Source organism: Dipodomys ordii, unplaced genomic scaffold (genome assembly GCF_000151885.1).
Source record: "Dipodomys ordii isolate 6190 unplaced genomic scaffold, Dord_2.0 Scaffold99, whole genome shotgun sequence".
NCBI lineage: Eukaryota > Metazoa > Chordata > Mammalia > Rodentia > Heteromyidae > Dipodomys > Dipodomys ordii.
The window spans coordinates 5,839,813-5,861,672 of NW_012267315.1; the positions used below are offsets into that span (position 1 = coordinate 5,839,813).

The 21,860-nt window shown below is 36.5% G+C and overlaps 1 protein-coding gene across 1 annotated transcript in view; it reads left to right on the plus strand.

The window, feature by feature from the left end:
• Positions 1-21,860, plus strand: part of Ralgapa2 (Ral GTPase activating protein, alpha subunit 2 (catalytic)) — a 304,448-nt gene that overhangs the window by 124,437 nt on the left and 158,151 nt on the right. The window contains exons 21-23 of the mRNA XM_013027112.1: positions 8,883-9,076; positions 10,066-10,164; positions 10,399-10,554. Of these exons, the coding sequence (XP_012882566.1) occupies positions 8,883-9,076; positions 10,066-10,164; positions 10,399-10,554 (449 nt within the window). The remainder of the gene's footprint in view (positions 1-8,882; positions 9,077-10,065; positions 10,165-10,398; positions 10,555-21,860) is intronic.

Sequence of the window (21,860 nt, forward strand, 5' to 3'; positions counted from 1 at the left end):
AGGGGGGAGGCTGGGAAGGGATGTGAAGGGTAAATAAAAGGAGGAGGCTGCAATGCTTGGTAAGAAATGTACGCATTATCCTGCCCATGTAATTGTAACCCCTCTGTACAGTATCTTCACAAATAAAATATAAAAAAAAAAGAAAATAAAAAAAAATCAAACTGTCCCTTTTTTTATGAGCAGTCCTACCAGTTACCAAATGTTTAGAATAAAAAGCTATTTCTACAATCCTAAATTCCTTGTTTAAAAATTGGCCATCTTAACAGCCTACTTTTATATTTGCTTGCTTATTTTGATTATTTCATGTTTGCTGAAAATTATAGCCAAATTTATTTTGCATCTTTTTTTAATGTTTTATTATGAAAATACTGTACAGAGGGGTTACAATTACATGGACAAGGTAATAAGTACATTTCTTATCAAGCATTGTTGCCTCCTCCTTTGTTTCCTCTTCCCATCCCTTCCCAACCTCTCCTCCCTCCCCTTCCCTCCCCCCCAGCCTGGCCAAAGTTGTAAAATTTGTTTTTCGACATAAGGACTTGTACATCTCATTGTTGCAATGGGTCCACCTATATCCCTATTTAAAAGGTTTGTTTTTGCCCTTCCCCTCCACAAATTATACCAACATCAATCATTTTTATATACATGGATTTGTTTTAATTTGATTTCTTAAAACATGTAGACACAAAATGAAGGTTATGAAGGAAAATGTTTATTCTCACAAGTCTGTGGAAACAGGCCACACAGTGAGTCTTCAGGGTTGGTCAAGATGCAGAGGAAACAAAATGTGGGCAACAACCTTCATAGGACTTGTCCATAGGACAAGTAAGGCAAAACAGGGTCAGCAGATTTAAGGATTGCTGGTATGAATGATTTCCATGGGCTTTGGAGAATTGGGGCTCTGTCTAGAAGCCGGGGACATGGCCCTGGAGTGATTAGGGCAGGAAGGAATTGATTTGATAAAGATTAGAGCCAGTTAAAGGTTGAAGTGTAGAGGGTAGGCTTTGGATTGGTTCATTTACATATGAAAAGCATGGTCCCTGGTGAGGTGTTTGCTGTCTCTAGGAATTAACTAAACCTGGAAGGGTAGTCCCTCTCAGATTCGCTAGGCTCCAGATGCCAATGCATTAAAAGTACAGGAAAAAAAATTACAGTTAATACATGAATATGGTTAGTTGAGGCAGTAATTTGGGGCTGTGACAGTTATGACACAACAGTTCAGTCTTATGTTCTTGTTGAGCTCATCATTTATTTAACAGGTAAGCTTTTGATCTAGAAATACTGATTTAGATGCTTTGAGAAATAAAAAGATGAATGAGTCATAGACACTATTGTCTTAAGAGTTTATGAAGAAGATAGGACATATGTCCCACTAATCACAAATAGTGTGATAAATGCCATTAGATTTACTTAAAGTTAAAACATAAGAATAGACAAATAGACTAATAAGAATGGGGCATAAAGTGTAAAAGAGAATCTGCACAAGCATAGAATTTTGATATGTAGCTTTCTAGGTTTGCAAACGAAAGAATGTTCTATTCAACAGATCACTGTGAGACAACTGTTTAGTCAAATGAGGAGAAAAATGAAATAGAATTTCTCCCTCACATCATATTCCAAGTCACTTCTAGAGGGATAAAATTCTTAAATAAGAAAAAAGAAAATTTAAAAACTTAAATTACTCTTCTAGAAAGAACTGTGTATGGAGATGAAAAGTTAGCAAATATAGTCATTATAGTCAACGTACATTATGTAAGAATTGAACTAAGTAACTTGTGGATAGGGATGGGTAAGATGGAGAAGAACAAAGGAAGGGGTGACATTGATCAAGATTCATTATATTCATAACCTGATTAATGGCATTTAAACACCTTTGAACAACTACTCAATAAAAAAAACTTAAAAAATAAAAATTATGTCTTAGAGTAGGGACAGTTTCTTAGGCGAGAATAAAAACGACTAAGTATCAATTCAATCTCAGGAAAATTTAGAACTTTTTAAATCAGAGAAAGTGTAAGAATTCCGTGGTTTTTAAGGACCTGAACTGGTAAAAACCAGCTATGATGCTCTTTTCTTTCCAGATTCCTGTCAGCTTATTGTTAAATGGTAATATATACCATTCAACTAACTTTTTTTTTTTTTTAACCGGTCATGGGGCCTAAACTCTGGGCCTGGATGCTGTCCCTCAGCTCTTCAGCTAAAGGCTAGCGCTCTACCACTTGAGCCACAGCACCACTTCCAGCTTTTTCTGCTTATGTGGTGCTGAGGAATCAAACCCAGGGTCTCACGCATGCAAGACATGCCATTGAGCCACCTTCCCAGCCCTGTCTTCCCCTAATAAAATATCAGTTCCAGAAGGAGAGGCTTGGACAATACATGGTAGAAGAGAAGCTTCAGTAAGTGACTTTAATCAATAAGCAAATAGGTATAAGCTAGAAATTACTGTTTAGCCAAAAACAGATTAAATTTTAATCTTTTAAAAATAATAAATATGAAGGTAGTTGCAAAGTCTCTTTTAGTATATTAATTGTAGCCCTGCATCCAAATTTTGCTTATAGAAATCCTTTACCTGCACTTATAACTATGGTTGCATGTGAATTACATCTCATTATTTGCCACTGAAATGTTTTTTATAGGAACAGTTTCTCCTCAACATTCTGTGATATCACACACATTTTTTCATACTTCTACCATGCTTTGATTAGTTTTGATATCATGAAATAATAATAGCTACAGTAGCATAAATAGTTTACTTTCTAAAATCGTTAGTGAACAGTGGTTGTCCATGGAAAGCAGAAGAAGAGAGCAGAAGGGTCAGTCTGCAGTGCTGGGCACCACAATGCCAACTTGTTGCTTCTCTTTTTGACCTATAAGGTTCAGGCTAGTTCTTCTGTTCCCAGAACTAAAATGTTTAACTAGAGCCTTTTAGTTTTCAACTCAAAAGAGAACTTCTTTAACACTGCCAAGGCTAAATAAAATTGCAGTGATATAAGAAAGCCACTTGGTCATTAAGCATAAGTTTTACCAGTTACTAAGACTTAATTCATGGGCAAAATGCTTTATATATTTTCAAAGTCCTAAATTTTACATTTCTATGTTAAAATCCTGTGTGTATTTACCGAAAGATTGTATAATTTTACCTGTTTGTAAGAGTTCCCATTTTAATAAAAAAGTTTTAAAATATATTTGTAGCATTTATTAATAATGAAACAAAAACTATTAGTCTACGATTTTTAGCTTGCTAATGAAAAACTAAATATTTGGGAGGTGAACATGAAATTTTCTGAAATCTCTCAAATCCCCATTTTTAATTAAGTGCTTTATTGGGGAACCATCTACATGTAAAATGTCAGCATCTGTTCTGTTACATATGCCATCAGTAGGCTAATTTGGGGCAAAAACATTTCAACTCATTAAAATCCTTTCATTATCATATTGAAAAAAGTACATGGAATCATTTGCTAAACTCCTAAAACACTCAACATACTTTGATAACATGATGGGAAATGATGCCTAGGATTTTTTTGTGGAGGCAAGAATTCTAAGTGCAAACAGGATTGAAACATTTTTTGTATAGGATCCTTTTGTAATAGGATATGTTTGTTAACTGGCAGGTGGCAAAGAGGTGCAGGTGATGAGGTTCCTGCCAATGTTTACATGGAGTTATTATTACTCCACAAAGCTCCAGTGTTGTTGGAATGCTGGAGGCAATTTCTCTTTTGTATGACTGCATTTTCCAGGTTGTGTAGGGAATGAAGCAAAGCTATAAATCAATTAGTTTTTTGTTTGTTTGTTTGATTTGATTTGATTTAATTTGGGGTATTTTTTTCTCCTTCAAGGGATGAAAAGCAATATATGGCTTTTTTTGGGGGGGGGGTGGTGATGGTGGTGGTGGTACTAGGGTTTGAACTCAGGATCTTGCATTTGCCTTGCAGGTACTCTGCCACTGGAAGCACACTTGAAGCCCTTTTTTCCTTAAATTGTTTTAGATAAGGGGTCACACTTTTTGCTTGAGTTGGCCTGGAATTTTGATTCTCTGCCTCCTGAAAAGTTGGGATAATAGGTGTTAAACTACCAGGCCTACTCAGTTTATTGAGATGGATCTGGCTAACTTTCTGCCAAGATTGGCCTCAAACCATGATTCTTCTGCTCTCTGATGGTATTAGAATATGACATTTTTCGTGAGAAGTGACCTACTCTGTTTGTTCACTTGGAGAATCATGTTGATTCATAAACAGTACTTCGACATGCCTTTTCAGGCTAACAGATGCTTGATACTGCACTAAGTTTACAGTAGTTAAACAGAGGAGGAAGCTTTATGAAAGTCGTCAGAGAATGGCAAAGGTCCATGACTAAGCCTTTGTTCTCTGTACCTTCAGGCATGGCAAATAAGAATTCTAGTTTGGATATCTGAATATTGTTGTGTCTCCTTGATTGGATATGTGATGTTATTGTAGGAGCTACAGACATATTTTCCAACAAGGAGCAGGCCTACCCATGACACTATTTGTTTCACTGTCTTGAGGTCTTTTCATCACTAATAAGAGAACTGTTTGCAGCCATCCTGGACCTTCTCTTGCTTCCTTTCACATTCATCCCTCCATCCTTTGTTGCCCTTGATCCCTCTGCTTGGGTTCCTCATATCAGAAATTGTGCTTTAGTGTCACTGATGAGGCATTAAAAACACAGCAACATCTATAATCAAGATCACACTCAATGAGGATTAATAATTGCCTAGAAATAAGTCTATCTTTATTCTTATGATGTAAAGTAGATTTATTGGGCAATGGTTACATTAATAACAAATGAATAATGTATGACAGCATAGAAAAGGGCAATGATAGAAGTGGGACACAACTCAGTATTCCCACCACCGACCCAAAAGATAATCAAAGCAAGGTGGCTTAAATGGAAAGCCCAAAGTATGAGAAGAATAAAAATCAAAGCAAATCACCCAGTACAGTAGACACAGGTTTTGTTGTTGTTGTTGTTGTTTAAAGGAAGGAAAACAGAGCACTGGTCTCACTCAATTTATTTCAGCCACAAAATTTGAAGCAGAAATTATTAGTAGAGTGGTAATTTTGAATTTATATGAACTTCATAGCTTCCACCTACATGGAACAAAAAAAAAATGACAGAATTACAAAAAAAATCTGATGAAACCATAGCCTTAGAAGAAAAGTTTAATATTAACTGTTATTAGTTGATGAAATAGAAATAAATGCTAATAAAGGAACTATTTTTACAATACAGACAATCTCAGTTGAATGAATATACATACATATATTTGAATTTAAATTTAACAAACATTTTTTGTGGCCTATCCTATGTCTTGAACTCAGGGACTACATGCTGTCTCTGAGTGTTTTTGTTCAAGGCTAGCATTCTACTGTTTGAGCCACAGCTCTACTTCTGTTTGGAGATACTTGGAGATAAGAGTCTCATGAACTTTCCTGCCCCAGTTGGCTTTGAATCTTGGTTCTCAGCTCTCAGCCTCCTGGGTAGCTAGGATTACTGATGTGAGCCACTGGCACCTGGCAGTAAATATTATTTTTAAAACACACAGAATGTTAACAAATATTTGATCATTTGTCTTAACAAATGCCTGATTTGTAACTATAACAGTATTGTGTTATAATAAAATAAATAAGAATAACTATATAATAAAAGAAAAATAAGAAACTAAAAACTGGACTTCAAATGGATTACCAAGTTCAGAGAGAAATCAAATTATGAATTACAACATACTTAGGATTGGCTGGGCATGGTGGCTTACACCTGTAACTCTACCTTTAGAATCTAGCCACTCTGGTGGTGGAGATGGGGATGATCATGGGTAAAGGCAAGTTGGGACAAAAGAGTTAGGGAAACCCCATCTCCACTAAGGAAAACTGGTTTATGCATTTGTCATTCTAGCTACATTTGAAGCTTCAATTGAAAGATCATGATCAGGTTAGCTTGGCATAAACATGAGAGCCTATCTGTAAAGTAAGTGAGACAATAAACATTGTGCTTAGTAACTGTGCAGCACTGAGTTCAAACCCACATACTACCAAGGAGGGAAAAAAAAGACTAGGAAGTGGTAGCTCACTAAGCCCACCCCAAAGCAGGTAGGGAGAACTTATCTTTAACCAGCAAAAATAAGGCTGGAGGTATGGCTCAGCATTAAGAGAGCCCACTAGCAAGTGCAAGTCAAACCTCAGTAAAGCAAAACAAAAACAAAATTCCAATAAAATATTTATACTTTCATCTCCTACAGTTGCTTCTTTCATCCCACTAAGAGCTCAGTGCAGAGATGCTTTCTTGGAAACAAGGGGATTAAAGGAGAGTTTACTTATTCACTGAATAGGAGAGTCTTTGGGGAGAATCTTTTCCCTGGAGGCTTAGTTTCAGAATTAAAGCCACTGTAAACCATGTGTGGTGACACATACCTGTAATCTGAGAACCCAGGAGGCCTAGGCAGGAGGATTGAGAATTGACAACCAATCTGGGGTACAGAATGAGAACCTATCTCCAACAAAAATTCAAAATGCCATCTCATTTATCTGAGGTTCTTTAAAACATGGTGAAACTCACCAGAGATGATGCCTGTTAGGCATCACCTTTTCATTCACCCCTAAATATTTAAAACTGTCAAGACTGTTTTTAGAAGACTGACTGGGAAAGGAGTGTCCCTCAGCGGAAGAGAGCTCTTGCTTAGCGTTTGTAAGGCCTTGGATTTGATTCCTAGTACCACAAATGGGCACCTAGGGATGTGACTATATGGATGGCATTTAAATCTGTGTGGCAGTAGTCTATAGGAATAGGAGAAGAGTAGGAGGAGGGGGTAAAAAAAAGGAGAGAGTAGAAGGAAGGGAATATTCACAGGTTTGTAAGATGAAGACAAATCAGCCAGAAGAAAACCAGGTGGGCATCATTCCATGGGGAAGGGTGGGGGCAGTCAGATGAAGATTTTTTAGAAAGATGATATGATTGTATGAGTTAAATGTTGTTGAAGACTGATAAGTGAGTACTGTGTTAAGCAATACAGAGGCTCTAGATAGTCAAAAATAATCAACGGTTGAAAAATGTAGAAAGGACAAAAAAAGTTACATCACCATCTGCATAAGCTTTTCAATAAGCCTTTTAATTGAAAGGAGTAGAGCATAGTGGCTGAAGTTATGTTACATGAGTATGGAGACTGAGTCTATAGAGCTGGAGTTTGGATTCCAAAAAGAAAAACTCATCTGCTGGAGGCTAGGAGAATATTCTTTGTCATGAAGAAAGGTGGAGGCAGCCTTGTGAGAAGAGTACATAAGGAAGCACAGGGTGAGTGCTACAAAGAAACCAAAAGGATGAAGAGTTAGAAAATAGAAAACTGGTAAAATATTTGCTGCTATTGATTACTGTATTGTTTCACACTAATAGTACCAAGCTGTGGCAGATATGTGGAAAATGTGGCATTCTAGTGCTCTGCTCCTACAGGTGCTAACTTTTGTACCTTGCTCATGGAATGCTGCAGAGCACATGGGCAGCAAAGATAGTGCTGAGAGGGAGTTGAATGGGCAGAGTCCAATTTGCCTTCCGATCAACGCCTAACCAGCCCGTGAAGGCTCGGGTGCATGATAGGGTGTGACCTTGACAGTGATTGGTTCCTGTTCCTCCCTTGCCATGCCACCCACCCTTTTTGGCTTTAAAAAGGACTGCTCTCTGTTAATAAACGAGTTTTCTACCTGCTGGATTTGGCTCCCTGCTGCGTCTGATTGTCTCCCGGGCTGAGGGAGGCTGGGGAACAGGCAAGCACCGCGCACTTACCTTTCCCTCCATCTTTCGTGGGACCAAGAAGACCCAACAGAATGCTACTTTGGAAAATGATCGCACAGCTTCTTTTCTTACAGTTTAGCCTAAGTTAAAGCTGTCAGCTTTATTCATCGGCTCCCAATATAGGAGCCAGTGTAAATGTCCTTCAACAGATGAATGAATAAAATATGCTACATTTAAAAAAATGGACTTTTCAGAAATGAGGAACAAACCAAATTCTGATAATGCAGAATCTCTTTGAATCTTGAGTGTATTATGCCAAGTGAAAGAAACCAGGCAGAAAGGCTGCTTACTATGACTCAATTTATATAACATCCTAGAAGAAACAAAACTAGAGTATAAAACAAAAAATGAACTGTGAGAAGCTGCAAATACGAGAAAGAAACTGACTATAAGGAGAACAATTTGGATTGAAGGGACTGTTCCATATCTTGGTTTGAGGTCATTTGTGTCAATTGTTACATGATGGCATATATTTCTGAAACCTAAAAGGACATTTCTTTTTTTGGGGGAGGGGTCTGGTTGTGGGGCCTGAACTCTGGGCCTGGGCGCTGTCCCTTAGCACTTCAGCTCAAGGCTAACACTCTACCACTTGAGCCACAGTGCCACTTCTGGCTTTTTTCTTTTTGCTTATGGGGTGCTGAGGAATCAAACCCAGGGCCCCAGGCATGCAAGGCTCTACCACTGAGCCACCTTCCCAGCCCCAGGACATTTCTTATATGAAGATTCTACCCTAACTAAGGCTAACCTAGCAATCGTGAAAAACAGTAACTGACACCTTCCTTGGCCACCTATTTCTGTTGTACTTGTGGCACTCAAGGTCTCCTTTGTCCTCTTACCTGCTTCATTAAACCCTTCATGGAATTGCCAGGAAATGTTTCTTCATCTCTCGTTGAAGAATTAAAATCATTTGATCCTTCTTCATTGATTCTGCTGATCTACCCTTTCAAATTAGAAGCCATTTTTTCTCTTTCATTTGAATTATTTTATGGAGAACCCATAAATTTTAAAGATAGGTAATTTGTATAAGTAAAAAAGTTGTTCTGATAGCATCCCAATTGCTAACTCACATACTTTTACAGATAGCAGTGAATGCCTCACAGATGACTGCAGTATAATTGCTGGAGGGAACCTAACTGGTTGGCACCCAGATTCTGCTGCTGTGCTCTGGCGAAGAGTCCTGGGCATACTTGGAGATGTGAATAATATCCAGTCACCTAAGATCCATGCTAAAGTTTTTGGCTATCTCTATGAACTCTGGTACAAACTGGCAAAGGTATGTTCTGCTATGTTATCTCTTCCTCTAATAGGGAAAACTGATGCATCATTTGACATAAAAACAGTTGCAGTTAGCTATTGAACATATTCCGGAAGACAAATTAGGCATTAGACCAAGTACATTGGATTATCAAAGAGTAATACATAATATTTAAAGTTTTAATACTTTATAAATGCATTAATAGTTATGTCATTTAGGGCAAAAGTATATTTGTATAATCCTATACAATACAAAAATAAAAGTAATATTCTATTTGAATATTATAATAGTTTTAATTATTGAAATAGTTTTAGGTTTCTTATTAAGTGATACTGGTTTTATTCTACAATGTTTGAAAAATGTAGAAAGTACAAAAAATTTACAGCACCATCTGACAAACTAACCAATATTAATATATAGTTCTATTACAAAAGTAGAATCTTAGAGTACATAAAATTTTTATTTTGGCCTTTGTTAGGTGCTAAACATACATTTTTCCTGGTTATTACAGGTTTTTTCCCAAAACATGAAGTATAGCTTTTTTTTGGGGGGGGGGAATGGGTCGTAGGGCCTGAACTCTGGGCTTGGGCACTGTCCCTCAGCTCTTCAGCTCAAGGCTAGCACTCTACCACTTGAGCCACAGCGCCTCTTCCGGCTTTTTTTTCTGCTTATGTGGTGCTGAGGAATCGAACCCAGGGCCTCAAGCATAAAAAGCAAGCGCTCTACCACTGATCCACCTTCCCAGTCCCTGAAGTATAGCTTATTAAATCATTCCTTATTATTTGGATTTCAGGACTCCTTCAGAAATTCACATTCACAGAAAAGCAGTGCTCTAGTTTTATAGATACCCACAAATGATAAACTAGACACAATTCACAGTCAAAGAAAACTTGTAAATATTGTAGATTTTCACTTCACTTAGGAAATTTGACTGGAAGCAACTACTTGGCTATGGAAGACTGTGTTGCAGTGTTACCTTCCCTAATATTCTCCTCTTTGTGAACTAGATTCGGGATAATCTAGCAATAAGTCTGGATAACCAGTCTTCTCCATCTCCTCCACTCTTGACCCCACCACTCAGAATGTTTGCATCATGGCTATTTAAGGCAAGTGGATATGTGTTTATTCTTTTATTGTAATTTCCTCTTCCTTTCTGAAATTGAGTTTAACAAATATAATTGCCCAAGATGGCATGTTTTGAAGACAGACTGAGTTTTCCTAAAGCTACTGCATCCCACATCTTCATAAACAACTCTTCTAGAAAACTGAGAAGTAAATGAAATGTTGAAATGCTCTGCATCTGGTCTTGATTTAATCTGGAAACATCATCTCCTTGGCAGGCAACAACGCTGCCAAATGAGTATAAGGAAGGAAAACTGCAAGCCTACAGGCTGATCTGTGCCATGATGACCAGACGCCAGGATGTTCTGCCAAACTCGGATTTCCTGGTCCATTTTTACCTTGTGATGCACCTAGGATTAACCAGTGAGGACCAGGTATTCTGTGACTCCTTTATTACGATTACACATCAATAAGCAATTGTACATTATACATTATTTGTTATCAGGGCTTGTGGAAATATATTAGAAATACTTAACTGAATCTCAAAAGTCTCCTCTTTTACACATAGTACCATGATAGTCTCTTTCAAAAATTTAAATCACTTCTATTACATCCTTACTTCTTCACCCCACTGATATTGCATTTTTCCACCTCCATTTGCATTTTTCTATGGCCAAATGATCCAATCTCTGCCTATGTTGTCAACTTCAATTCTATCTCAACAACTTATTTGAGTTCTGTTGAAGAAAGCAATGCTGCTCAATTTAAAAATGTTTAGAAGCTACTACTTTAGTAGTTGGATTCCTTTTGTAAAAGACTTTACCTCTTAAGTTGTTTTAATGTTAATTGAAGTTTTTGTTAAGTAAGAAAAAAAGGCCCAGGAGGCTCACCCTGTTACCCCCAGTCTTGTAGATCCTGGGTTTAGGGGTCAGTATGTAGCCAGCCCACCACTTTCCTTTCTTAGAACAGGGAAGGCTACACATAGGGACACATGAACTCTTGACTCATTGTAGGATATCAAATAGGTAAATGATATGATTACTTGGACTTCACAGAAAATACTCTAGACTCCATTTGGAAGATGCATTTGAAAATGTAATGATAGGATAGAGTAAGAATTTGGGCCGCAGACAGATATTGATTAGGAAGCAATTAAACTAATATAGGTTAGAAAATGGCAAGAACTAAGATGACAGCACAGGAGATAAATAAAAGGGAACAGGAAAGATTCAGGAAGTTTTGTTAGCATTTTATTTTGTCATTACATCTTTCTTTGTTTTTTTTTTTTTTTTTTGGTGCCAGTCATGGGGTTTGAACTCAGGGCCTGGACACTGTTCCTGAACTTTTTTTGCTCAGGGCTAATACATTATCACTTGAGCCTCACCTCTCCTCGTTTTTGTTTTTTGTATTTTTTTGGTGGTTAATTGCAGGTAAGAGTCTCATGGATTTTCCTGCCTGTACTAGCTGTAAATCTCAATATCTAGATTTCTGCTTCCTGAGTAGCTATGATTACAGGTGTAAACCAGAGGTTGACAGCTTATTACGTTTTTTAATATTTTATTTTTACTATCTTTCAGTAGTTATATAGTGCGGGGCTACCATTCAACATGTTGGCCTATAAGTATAATATATCTTGATCATTATCACCCCTTTCATCATTCTTTCTCATCAGTTCGTGTTCTTGACCACCTAGAGTTATAGGGAGCATTTCAGAATTTATCCTTTAAATTGTTCTTACTTTCCAAAGAACTTTTTGAACCATTTATTACATACAAGGTAGCTGTCCTTTCTGTATTTCTTTCATTCCTTGAGTATACAATGCATTTATACGGACCTTTTTTTAATTTTAATTTTGCAGTACTGGGTTTTGAACACAGGGCCCTGCACTTGCTAAGCAAGTACTATAGTACTTGAGGTGCATTCCCAGTCTTTTTGTTTTACTTTATTTTCCAGATAGAGTTTTATGATTTTTGTCTAAAACCAGCCTCAGACTGAAACCTCCTACCTCTGCTTCATCCCTAGTAGATGGAATTACAGGGTCATACCACCATGCTTAGCTTGAAACTTTAAATCACAAAACATTTAAGAATTTCATGTGTCAGTAATTCTCTCTCCTATCTAGGTTTTGTCAGTTCAATGGTAACTTTTAAAGGTTTTAAATAAGTTTTTAAGGTAAGTTTAAAATAAAGTAAGAAATGTTACTCAACATCTTCGTTTGGTTGAAAGGATCCCAAATCTTCCCCTAATAAAATATAAACATCAGGGGAGAGGCTTATTATTTACTGTGTTCACAAGCTAAATCTTGGCTCTTAGCATAGTGCTTCAACACAGACCTCTTCAAACATGAAGCTAAGGGAAGAGGGTCATTCTTGAGGTTGAGGATGAAGTTCAGTGGTAGAGTCTTGCCTTGCATTTGTGATGCCCTGGGATAAATCTTCAGCACCAATAAATGAACAAGAAATAAATAATTCTCCTGCTTAGTTCTTTCATTGGTTTTGCTTAGGAATGTATTTGAACCTTCCTGATGCTTGGGAAAAATTTAATATGGTCCTGATACATATTTTGAGCTTTAATAATTAAGCTTTTATCTGATTCATAGCCCTGCTGTCTTGATCTCTCATGTTCACTCAGAATTTAGCAGTGTTAGGGGAAATGTACACCATAGACTGGGCCCATAGCTTCATTTACTTCTAAAGTAAATGTACAAATGGGAACATCATGTAGAAGTATTTGCATTCCATTTTAAGTATTTCACAACTTTCAGTACAACTACAAGTATTTTTTTACAGACCAATGCAGTGTAGTGTGTATGAAAGATTAAAGATCAAATCGGGATGAGAATTAGCTTCATCAATAGTAATAAGCTCCCTCACATAGGGACCAAGGAAGGAAAAGGTTAGTTGGCAGTACTGTTGTTTAAAGTGGCATTTTTGTTAAGATCTTTTAAGGGAAATGTTTTATTTGGAAATAACAAGCAATTATAGACTCTTCTGATACAGTAAGAAGAAATTTGAGCAAAGTGCAGTGGCTCATAACTATAGCTACATGGGAGGATCACAATTCAAGACCAGCTCTTAAATAATGAAAATGAGACCCCATCTCAACCAATAAACTAGATGCGATGGCATATTCCTGTAGTCCCAATTATGCATCAGGTCACAGGTAGGACCATTGCAGTCCAGGCTGGCCACTGAATGAGTGGAAACATGAGACCCTATATAAAAGAAACATAAAGAAAAAAGGCTGACAGCATGACTCAAATGACAGAGCACTTCCCTAGCAAGCACAAGGCCCTGAGTTCAAACGACAATACTACCAGAAGGGACAAAAGTAAGGAGGGAGGAAAGGGGTGAAGGGAAGAAATTTAAAGTCAGTCATAAATAGTTTTTCTGAGAGTGGGTTATCTAGAAAGTCACATACATGTTGGTATGAAAATGGAACAGTAAAAGATGAAATGAGAACTCAAAACAATGAATTATTTCCAAAAAATTGCATACAGAAGAGTTTTATGCTTAAAATAGTTCTTATAGTGTAATGTATGTTATGTTTTTAGTTAAGTAAAGGCTTAGGGATGTTTTGTAATTTGTTGCAAAATGCATAAATCTTAAAAGATGTCTCAATGTTAACAGTAATCCCAATATTTAGACTTCTAAGACAATATGACGATACCATAAATCTCTTTTATAATCTTCCCATTGTTAAGCTATTAGAAGCCTGAATTTTATGTGGGTTTAATAGAATTGACTATTTCACTTTAACCTTAGCAATTGTTGGTATATGTTTAAAAGCCCTTTACTGTCTGCCAAACAGAATTACCCTAAACAAACTTTATTCTTTTGCCAGAAGAAAATTCTGTAGATCTTCTAATGAAAGAAACTTTTCTCATTTAAGAAATGTCTTCTGGTTAATTAGTTTAACTTTTGGACCACATGTCTAAATAGATCATAGTGGTTGTTGTAGGATTTATATGTACTTCTGGAAACACATGCTACATTCATTATAAGAAGAAAAGAAAGCATTTGCTGCAAAAAATACACTTAAATTCTGTTTTTAAATTTGTGAACTACACCTGTGGCTGGTGCTGTGTCAGGACTTGTTTCCATTTTGTGAGTTTTCAAAGAGCCACACTTATAGGTAGCCTGGCATTAATAGGATTATTTTTACAGAGGAAACGTCATAAAGAATTTCCTGTTTTTAAAATTTTTTATTTTTATTATAAAGGTGATATACAGCGAGTTTCCTGTGGTTTTTTTAAAAAAATAAATGATACCAAATAATTTAACTTAACATCAGTTTTATCTTACAAATAAAATGTTATGTGTGTTTCTTCCTTTTACCTCTGGGTGGCACACTTGTCTGCTGAACTCGACCTTTCTGATTTAAAACTGCTACACCGTAAAACAGATGTTTCATAAATTACCCCGTGTTCTGAAGCACAATCAAGTAAAATCATAACTTCATCTAATATCATAGAAAACTCGTTATGTCAACAAGCTTGGTCATTTCCATGTAAAAATAATATATACATCAAGCAACCAGGGTGTAAAAGGTAGCACATTCCAAAACAACTGTTTTTAATTTTTTCAAACTAATGTTAGGTATGCTAATCACTTCATTATTTATTAGCTAACATGACTTTATAAATATAGTGTGAGCTGTGGCTTATTAGTGTGATTGGAAACACTAATAAACACAATGTGGTGATGACTTTATTGTTTTCTTCACAATGGGTTTTTTTTTAAAAAAAGAAACTTGATCTTGTCACTGGTTCCATGATAATTAGGATCATAAACACTTAGAATAACTATATCTTAGGAAGAAAACTTGGAGTGACATATTGACTGCCTGTCTTACCCATGAAGGGTCTCCCACTGGGCCTCCTCTTCCCAGCAGCTTTGTGCCTGGAGGCCTAGTAGAGGTAGGTGGAGGTTATTCATGTTTCTACCATCCACAATGCCAGGCTCTGTGCTAGCAATTGTGATACTGTCCTCTTTATTCTCTCGGATTCAGAGAGATAAATATCATGACCCATTTTGTGAATAACAAAATTTCAAAAAACATTGAAAAATTTTGCCTACTGTTACACATTCAAAAGACAGAACTCATGTTCAGGTTTGGTTTATTCTACTCATTATGTCTCTTTCATTGATTCACAGCTAAAAATGTTGGTCAGATACTCTGGATTTTATTCCTCTCTTTAGTTTGCTGGGGCCCTGGCCATGGTTCTATCCTTTTCAGAATCATTAGAGTACCCCCCAGCCCGTGGACACCTTCCCATAGTGGCTTTCCCAGTTCTCTGTCATCTTTAAATTTTTCTTCTAAAGCTGTTCTTGGTTGTTCTAAGTTTTTCTCTTAATGTTTAAGTGGCTTTTTCACCTCAATCTTCCCCAAAATATTTTGACATGAAAGGAGCTATGATGTGGATTTATTAAAAGCAGTTCCTATTAATTTCATGATTATTTAAAACATATGGAAAGATCAATATGTGTGAAATGGAAAAGGACAGTTGAGGAAAGGAATTTTATTTTCATGTTTGTAAGAACATATATCAAAGACTGGAAAGTTTTCTTTTCTTAAAATAAGTAAACTATTTTTTAACAATGACTTACAGATTTAATGTCTTAATGTAATTTGTCTGTTCTACATCAAAGTTAAATTCTCTTTTAAATGCAAAGCTTACAGTAACGCAAAATTGTTGTTGCAAATTTGCATATAGAAATTTCGGGAAATGCAGATCTTTGTCATTTTCATCTATAAGTTAATATCATCACATTTTGAAATGCACCAGAAAAAGTACAAGGTAAAAAGGGCTATCTTGTTCCACCCAAACTGCAGAATTTAATCATAACATTATGATATGGTATAACAGTGTGACAGAATTTAACAGTAAAGAACATGGGCCTTGAGTCAGGCTGAGTTCCAGTTTTGGCTAACACCAAGCCTTATGGACACTTTTAAGCAATTCATTTGGGCTTGCTATGCCCTTATTCCACTTATAAAATGTCATAATTACAGAGATTTACACACTGTATCTGGAGTGTGGAAGTGAGGGCTTGAGTCCTTATACTAATTCAGAGGAGGAAGAGGATAGTAACTCCAGTAACTCATTATTTTATTTTTCTGAAATCTGAAAATGCTTTTTTATTCCTTACCCATCTCTTGTTTAACTTTGAAACCTAGTGATTTGACTAAAAAATGTACCTGTGCATTTTGGGACTTTACAACAAGGTAAAGAACTAACAACTCCCCTACTCTGTGTTGTGAGTCAGAAGTAAATGGTTTGTTTTGCCTTTGTATATCCATGATCTAGAAACATCTCTTGTGTTTTCATGGTAATTGGCTCACCATTTACCTGTTCGATTGTTTTTTTATTCCAGCTGATGAGGGAAGCTAGGAAAGGCGGCCTTTGCATAGCTTAGACTTCGCAGTTGGATTGGCATTGAGCAGAACACTGATATAACACTAGAAAGTAGATGTGGGGAGTGAGGAGCACAAGCCCAAGAAAGTTAGGTCCTCCTGCTGGAAATTTTACTCAGGCACTGACGTTACTGTGACAAGAGCCAGGCAACAAGGTCTCTGCCAAAATCACCTACCTCATGGTGTGGCTAGGTATTCTTTTGCCACCCTTACCACAGCTATGGAGATTCATGCTTGATTCCCTGGCACTTCAGGATATTATATTAGCCATCTGACACTTCTGTAAGTTCCTCTCCACATCTCTCAGCAAAATAGATTCTTTTGTTCACAAATAAGACCCTGTCATAGTCACTGGCTTCTCTACAAGGTACTGCTCTGGTATATCAACGTTGGTTCATATTTCAGTTCCTAAATATATTTATAGCATTAATTTAATTTGTATTTTTTATTTTTAGCCACTTATTTTATAGCACAAATATTTAACTTGCTTTATAATATTTTAATTTTATTTCACTCGATATTTGAGTTAACTTTTTTTTTTTTTTTCTGGTCAGTCTTGGAGCTTGAACTCAAGGCCTGGGCACTGTCCCTGAGCTTCTTTTGCTCAAGGCCAGCACTCTACCACTTGAACCACAGTGCCACTTCCAGCTTTTTTTCTGTTTATGTGGTACTGAGGAATCGAACCCAGAGCTTCATGCTTTCTAGGCACACACTCTACCACTGAGCCACATTCCCAGCCCTGAGTTAACATTTTGTAACACCAGCATTAAAGAAAACATAATTTTATCTACCTGTATATAGAACATATTCTATCATAGAAGTCAAAGTAGAAGGTCATGATTTTCTTCTTTATTTTTTTAGTCATAATTTTCTTAACGGATGTTACAACCTCCTCTCCTGAGGTATATGATGGAAGAATATAATAATAAGTAATTGTCTCTAAAAAGATCCCTCGAGGCCCCTCAGTGAGTATAAGACTCAGCAGTGAGCTTGAAAGCAAGGTACAGGGGTGATTCTTGTAAATTGGCCATACCTGAGTCTTTTAATAACCCCAGACAGCCTGTATCACATAGTGATATGTAATAATTGCATCAGTGTTTCTCAGACAAAGCATTGTTCTTTGCTGAAAATTTAGACTTATAACTTACAATTTATATGTCAGATACATATAAATTTCTAAATATATTTAAAGCCAAACAAAAATGAGTATTTAGATTTTAGAAAACAATTCAGATGCCAAGCTGAGGACCTAATATTTTGATGCTTAAAAACTAATATTTTTTTAATGCTTCAGTCTGAAGTGCTTATTCTGTACAAGTGACTTTTTTTCATAAAGACTTTCAAATCATGGGATTTTGATTCAGTACTTATAAAGTATATATTCATGGATTTAAAGATTTAACTGATATGCCTCAATAGAAGAATCTTAGCAGGCCAACTTTATTTTTTTATTTTTATTTTTGTTGGTCATGAGGCTTGAACTCTGGGCCTGGGTGCTATCCTTCAGTTCTTCAGCTCAAGGCTAGTACTCTACTACTTGAGCCACAGCACCACTTCTGGTTTTCTGCGTAGTTTATTGGAAATAAGATTCTCATGGACTTTCTTGCCCGGACTGGCTTTGAACTGTAAGCCTCAGATCTCAGCCTCCTGAGTAGCTAGGATTATAGGAGTGAGCCACCAATGCCCGGCAGCAGGCCAACTTTATAAAAAAAATAACTGAGTAAAACATTTTTTAAAAAAACTTACAGGCTAGTACAGTAAAGGGAAAAAGTCTGTTTCTAAGGTTTATAACAAAAGTCTGTTTCCAAGGTTTATAACAATAAGGTAATATGTCTGTTAAGACTTCCAAATATAAACAATATATGGCCTTTATGGATGATAAGCCTCATATGAACACTGTGAGACTTGATCTAGAATAAGCTTCATCACTTACTAGTCATGTGGCTCCCATCTGATCATAAGTAGTTAAACATAGTTTTTACTAGAAGAGCTGTTTTGAAGGTGTGAGATGCACAAATATTTAACTGCAATATTTATCTGTAACATCGATTAGTTGCACAAGGAACCAAATAAATGATATACACCTTATGAAAACGAAATGTTGACTTTTTTCCCGGCTAAGTTGGTTTGAAAGCAGCTTATAGAGGAGGTGGATTTAGCAGGATGTTCAAAGATGGCTAAGATTCAGATAGCATAAAAGGAAGGATAGAATTTCACATGTCAGAGATATAGAACTTCTTGGGCAATGTTCAAGGAACAATGACAGAGTGGTTTTGTTAGTGCCAGATATGCATGGAGGTGATATGTGAGCATGAATCCAGCCAGTATTCCATGGATTTGGGGGAGCTTTTGAAATATTTTGAGTACAAAACTTGACAAAACCAAAATGCATCTTAAGAAGCTTAGCTTGTAGTGATTATGTGAGGTAGATTATAACTGTGAGTGAATGATGACATCAAGAACAGAAAAGGAAATATTTTAAGAGTCCAGGAACAAATTTATGAGGCCTAACAGGGACTGGGATACAGAAGGTGATACGAGTATTGACATCTACAGATATTCTTGTACATATATCTTTGTATGTATAAAGTATTTGAAGAAATTTAGCTATGGTACTGAGTAGGAAGGCTCTAAGATTGTAGAGCATTCTGACACGAACCTCATTATCTGTCAAACCCAAAGTTATTTAAACAGCTGAGGTGATGAGTCAGAAAAGAAGTGAACTAATGTTCACAAATAAAATAAAATAAAATTTAAAAAAAAAAGAAAAGAAGTGAACTGGATGCAGTGGACTAGAAATGACTGGAAAGATGGACCCTAAGATCTAGGAGTGTGACTCAGTGTAGATTGTTTGCCTAGTATTTGCAAGGCCCTAGGTGAGATTTCTAGCACTGTAAAAACAAAACCAAAGAAAAATACTTCAGCCAGGCATAGTGGTGCATGTCTGTAGTTCCACAACTCATGGGGCTGAGGCAGGAGAGTCATGAATTGGAGGCCAGCCAGAACTATCAGTCTCAAAAAGACACTCTCAAAAAAGAGACTGGGAGTAGGGTGCCAATGGCTCACGCCTATAATCCTAGCTTCAGGAGGCTGAGCTGAGATCTGAGGATCACAGTTCAAAGCCAGCCCGTGCAGGAAAGTCCATGAGACTCTTATCTCCAAAAAACCACTAGAAACCCAGAAGTGGCGCTGTGGCTCAAGCTGTAGAGTGCTCGCCTTGAGCTGAAGAGCTGAGTGATAGTGCCCAAGCCAAGAGTTCAACCCCACGACCGACAAAAAAAGCTCAGTAATAGCTCAGTAGCTCAGTAGTAAAAGGCTTACCTACTTTTTGCAAAGCCCTGAGTTCAATCTCTAATATGAAAAACAACAAGAGACTCACATCATCATTCCTTCATTTCATTATACTGTCAGGCTATTAAGCAGGTATATGTTCCCAAAGAATTCTTGCCTGTTAGAATTGAAAAATGGATGTGAAAGATTTCCAGGGACATTTCTCTTTACTTTAAAAAAAACTAAATATTTTTTATTGTAAAGCTACTGTACAGAAGGGTTACAGTTACATGAACAAGGTAATGAGTCCATTTCCTACTGAGCATTATTACCCTCTCCTTTGTTTTCCCCTACCATTCCTTTTCCTCCCTCCTTCCCCTCTTCTCCTCCCCCTCCCTCCCCCCCCCCCCGCCGCCCTGCCCTGGCAAAGTTGTAAAGTTCATTTTCAACATAGTGTCTTGTACATGCCATCATTACAATGGGTCATCCTGTATCCTTATTTCAGCATTTTGTTATTTTCCTTCCCCTCCCCAAATTAGAAAAATGGATATACAAGATACAGGACACTGGAATCTAATATAGTGACAACAGAGGTTGTACCATGAGTGAAGAACATACAAAGAAACAAAAAAAATCACATAGTACATTATAAGTACATTAAAAAGAAAGAACATTATTCTCTAATTCCGTTGGAATTCAGTCAGTTAGTGCCCAGATTATAAATTTGTTGAGAGTTATTAAAATAAACTTCTACGGTCTCTGTTATTTGATGTTTTGTTAGTTTTTTTTTTTACTATTAGTTTCCAAAAGTAATTTGGCATTAATGGCAACCCTATTTATGTTTCTAAAAATATAATTATAGCTAGGTGCAGTTGTTAATGCTTATAATCCTAGATACTCAAGGTGCTGAAATCAGTAGGAATACAGTTCAAAGCTAAGCTTGACAAAATACAAGACCTTTATCTGAAAAATAAGAAAAGAAAAAAGACTGAGGGGCTGGATGGCTCTAGTGATAGATTGCCTGTCTACCAAATACAAGGCCCTGAGTTAAAACTCCAGTACTGCCTCTGTATGAATATGAATGTGTCTATGTAAATGTATACATATATAGTTTTATGACATTGAATTTACTTGATTCAAATTGATGAGGTTTTTCTGATATACAGATATGCTTCAAAAATACAAAAAAATAAGTTTTATGAAAGAATAATATTTACAAGATGGTACAAGTCAACTCTCTCCTGCCATATGTTCTTAAATTAATGATTCTTAGTATAGGCTTAATGTACCAAATTCAGAGAGATGAAAATGTAAAGTTACCATATAATTAATATTAAATGATAGTTTCTAAGTGTTTCTCATGAGGTTTCATGGAAATGTCAAATGAGTCAAATTTTAGCAAAGAAAATTTTTTATTATACTTTCTCAATTATAAAGGGGCTTGGGAACTTGAGACTTCAGTAAACTAGAGTGCTTTTTTTTCTTTTCTTTGGTAGCTATCAAACCAATAATTACTTTCATTAAGCTTCAGACCAAGCCCACTTGCACCACAATAAGGAAAGTAGAAATATGTAGAAGGTAACAGATGGCAGAGGTTTCAGTTATGAGGTTTAACACATGGGCAGTGAACTTGGTTCACAGCTTCAAAAAAAAGTGTAAGATGATAGCATGGAGAGTGATCTGGAGAGGAAGGAGTCCACCTGAGAGGCAAAACTGAAGTTTTTTTGTATTTCCTTTGTTGTATTTAAAGGTGTAAAGACACTTTCAAGTGAGTTTTGTCAGTGAAGAATAGGGACTAGATAGACATAGTTGTACATCTTCTATCTGTTTAATAAGACATGCTAGGAAAACAATATATAAGCTGACTTGTGTATTTCAGTAGAGAACTTGTTCTTTAGCCCTGGGTCTTTTTCTGGTAGGAGACTGTACTATAGCCTTTCCCAAGACCAAGTCACCAGAACTTCAGGTAGTAGAGTCATTAGAGTCTATCTCATCATTTCCCAGAATAGATGCTCAGTAAATATGGTGATTGATAGAAACTGGAAGAAAAAGA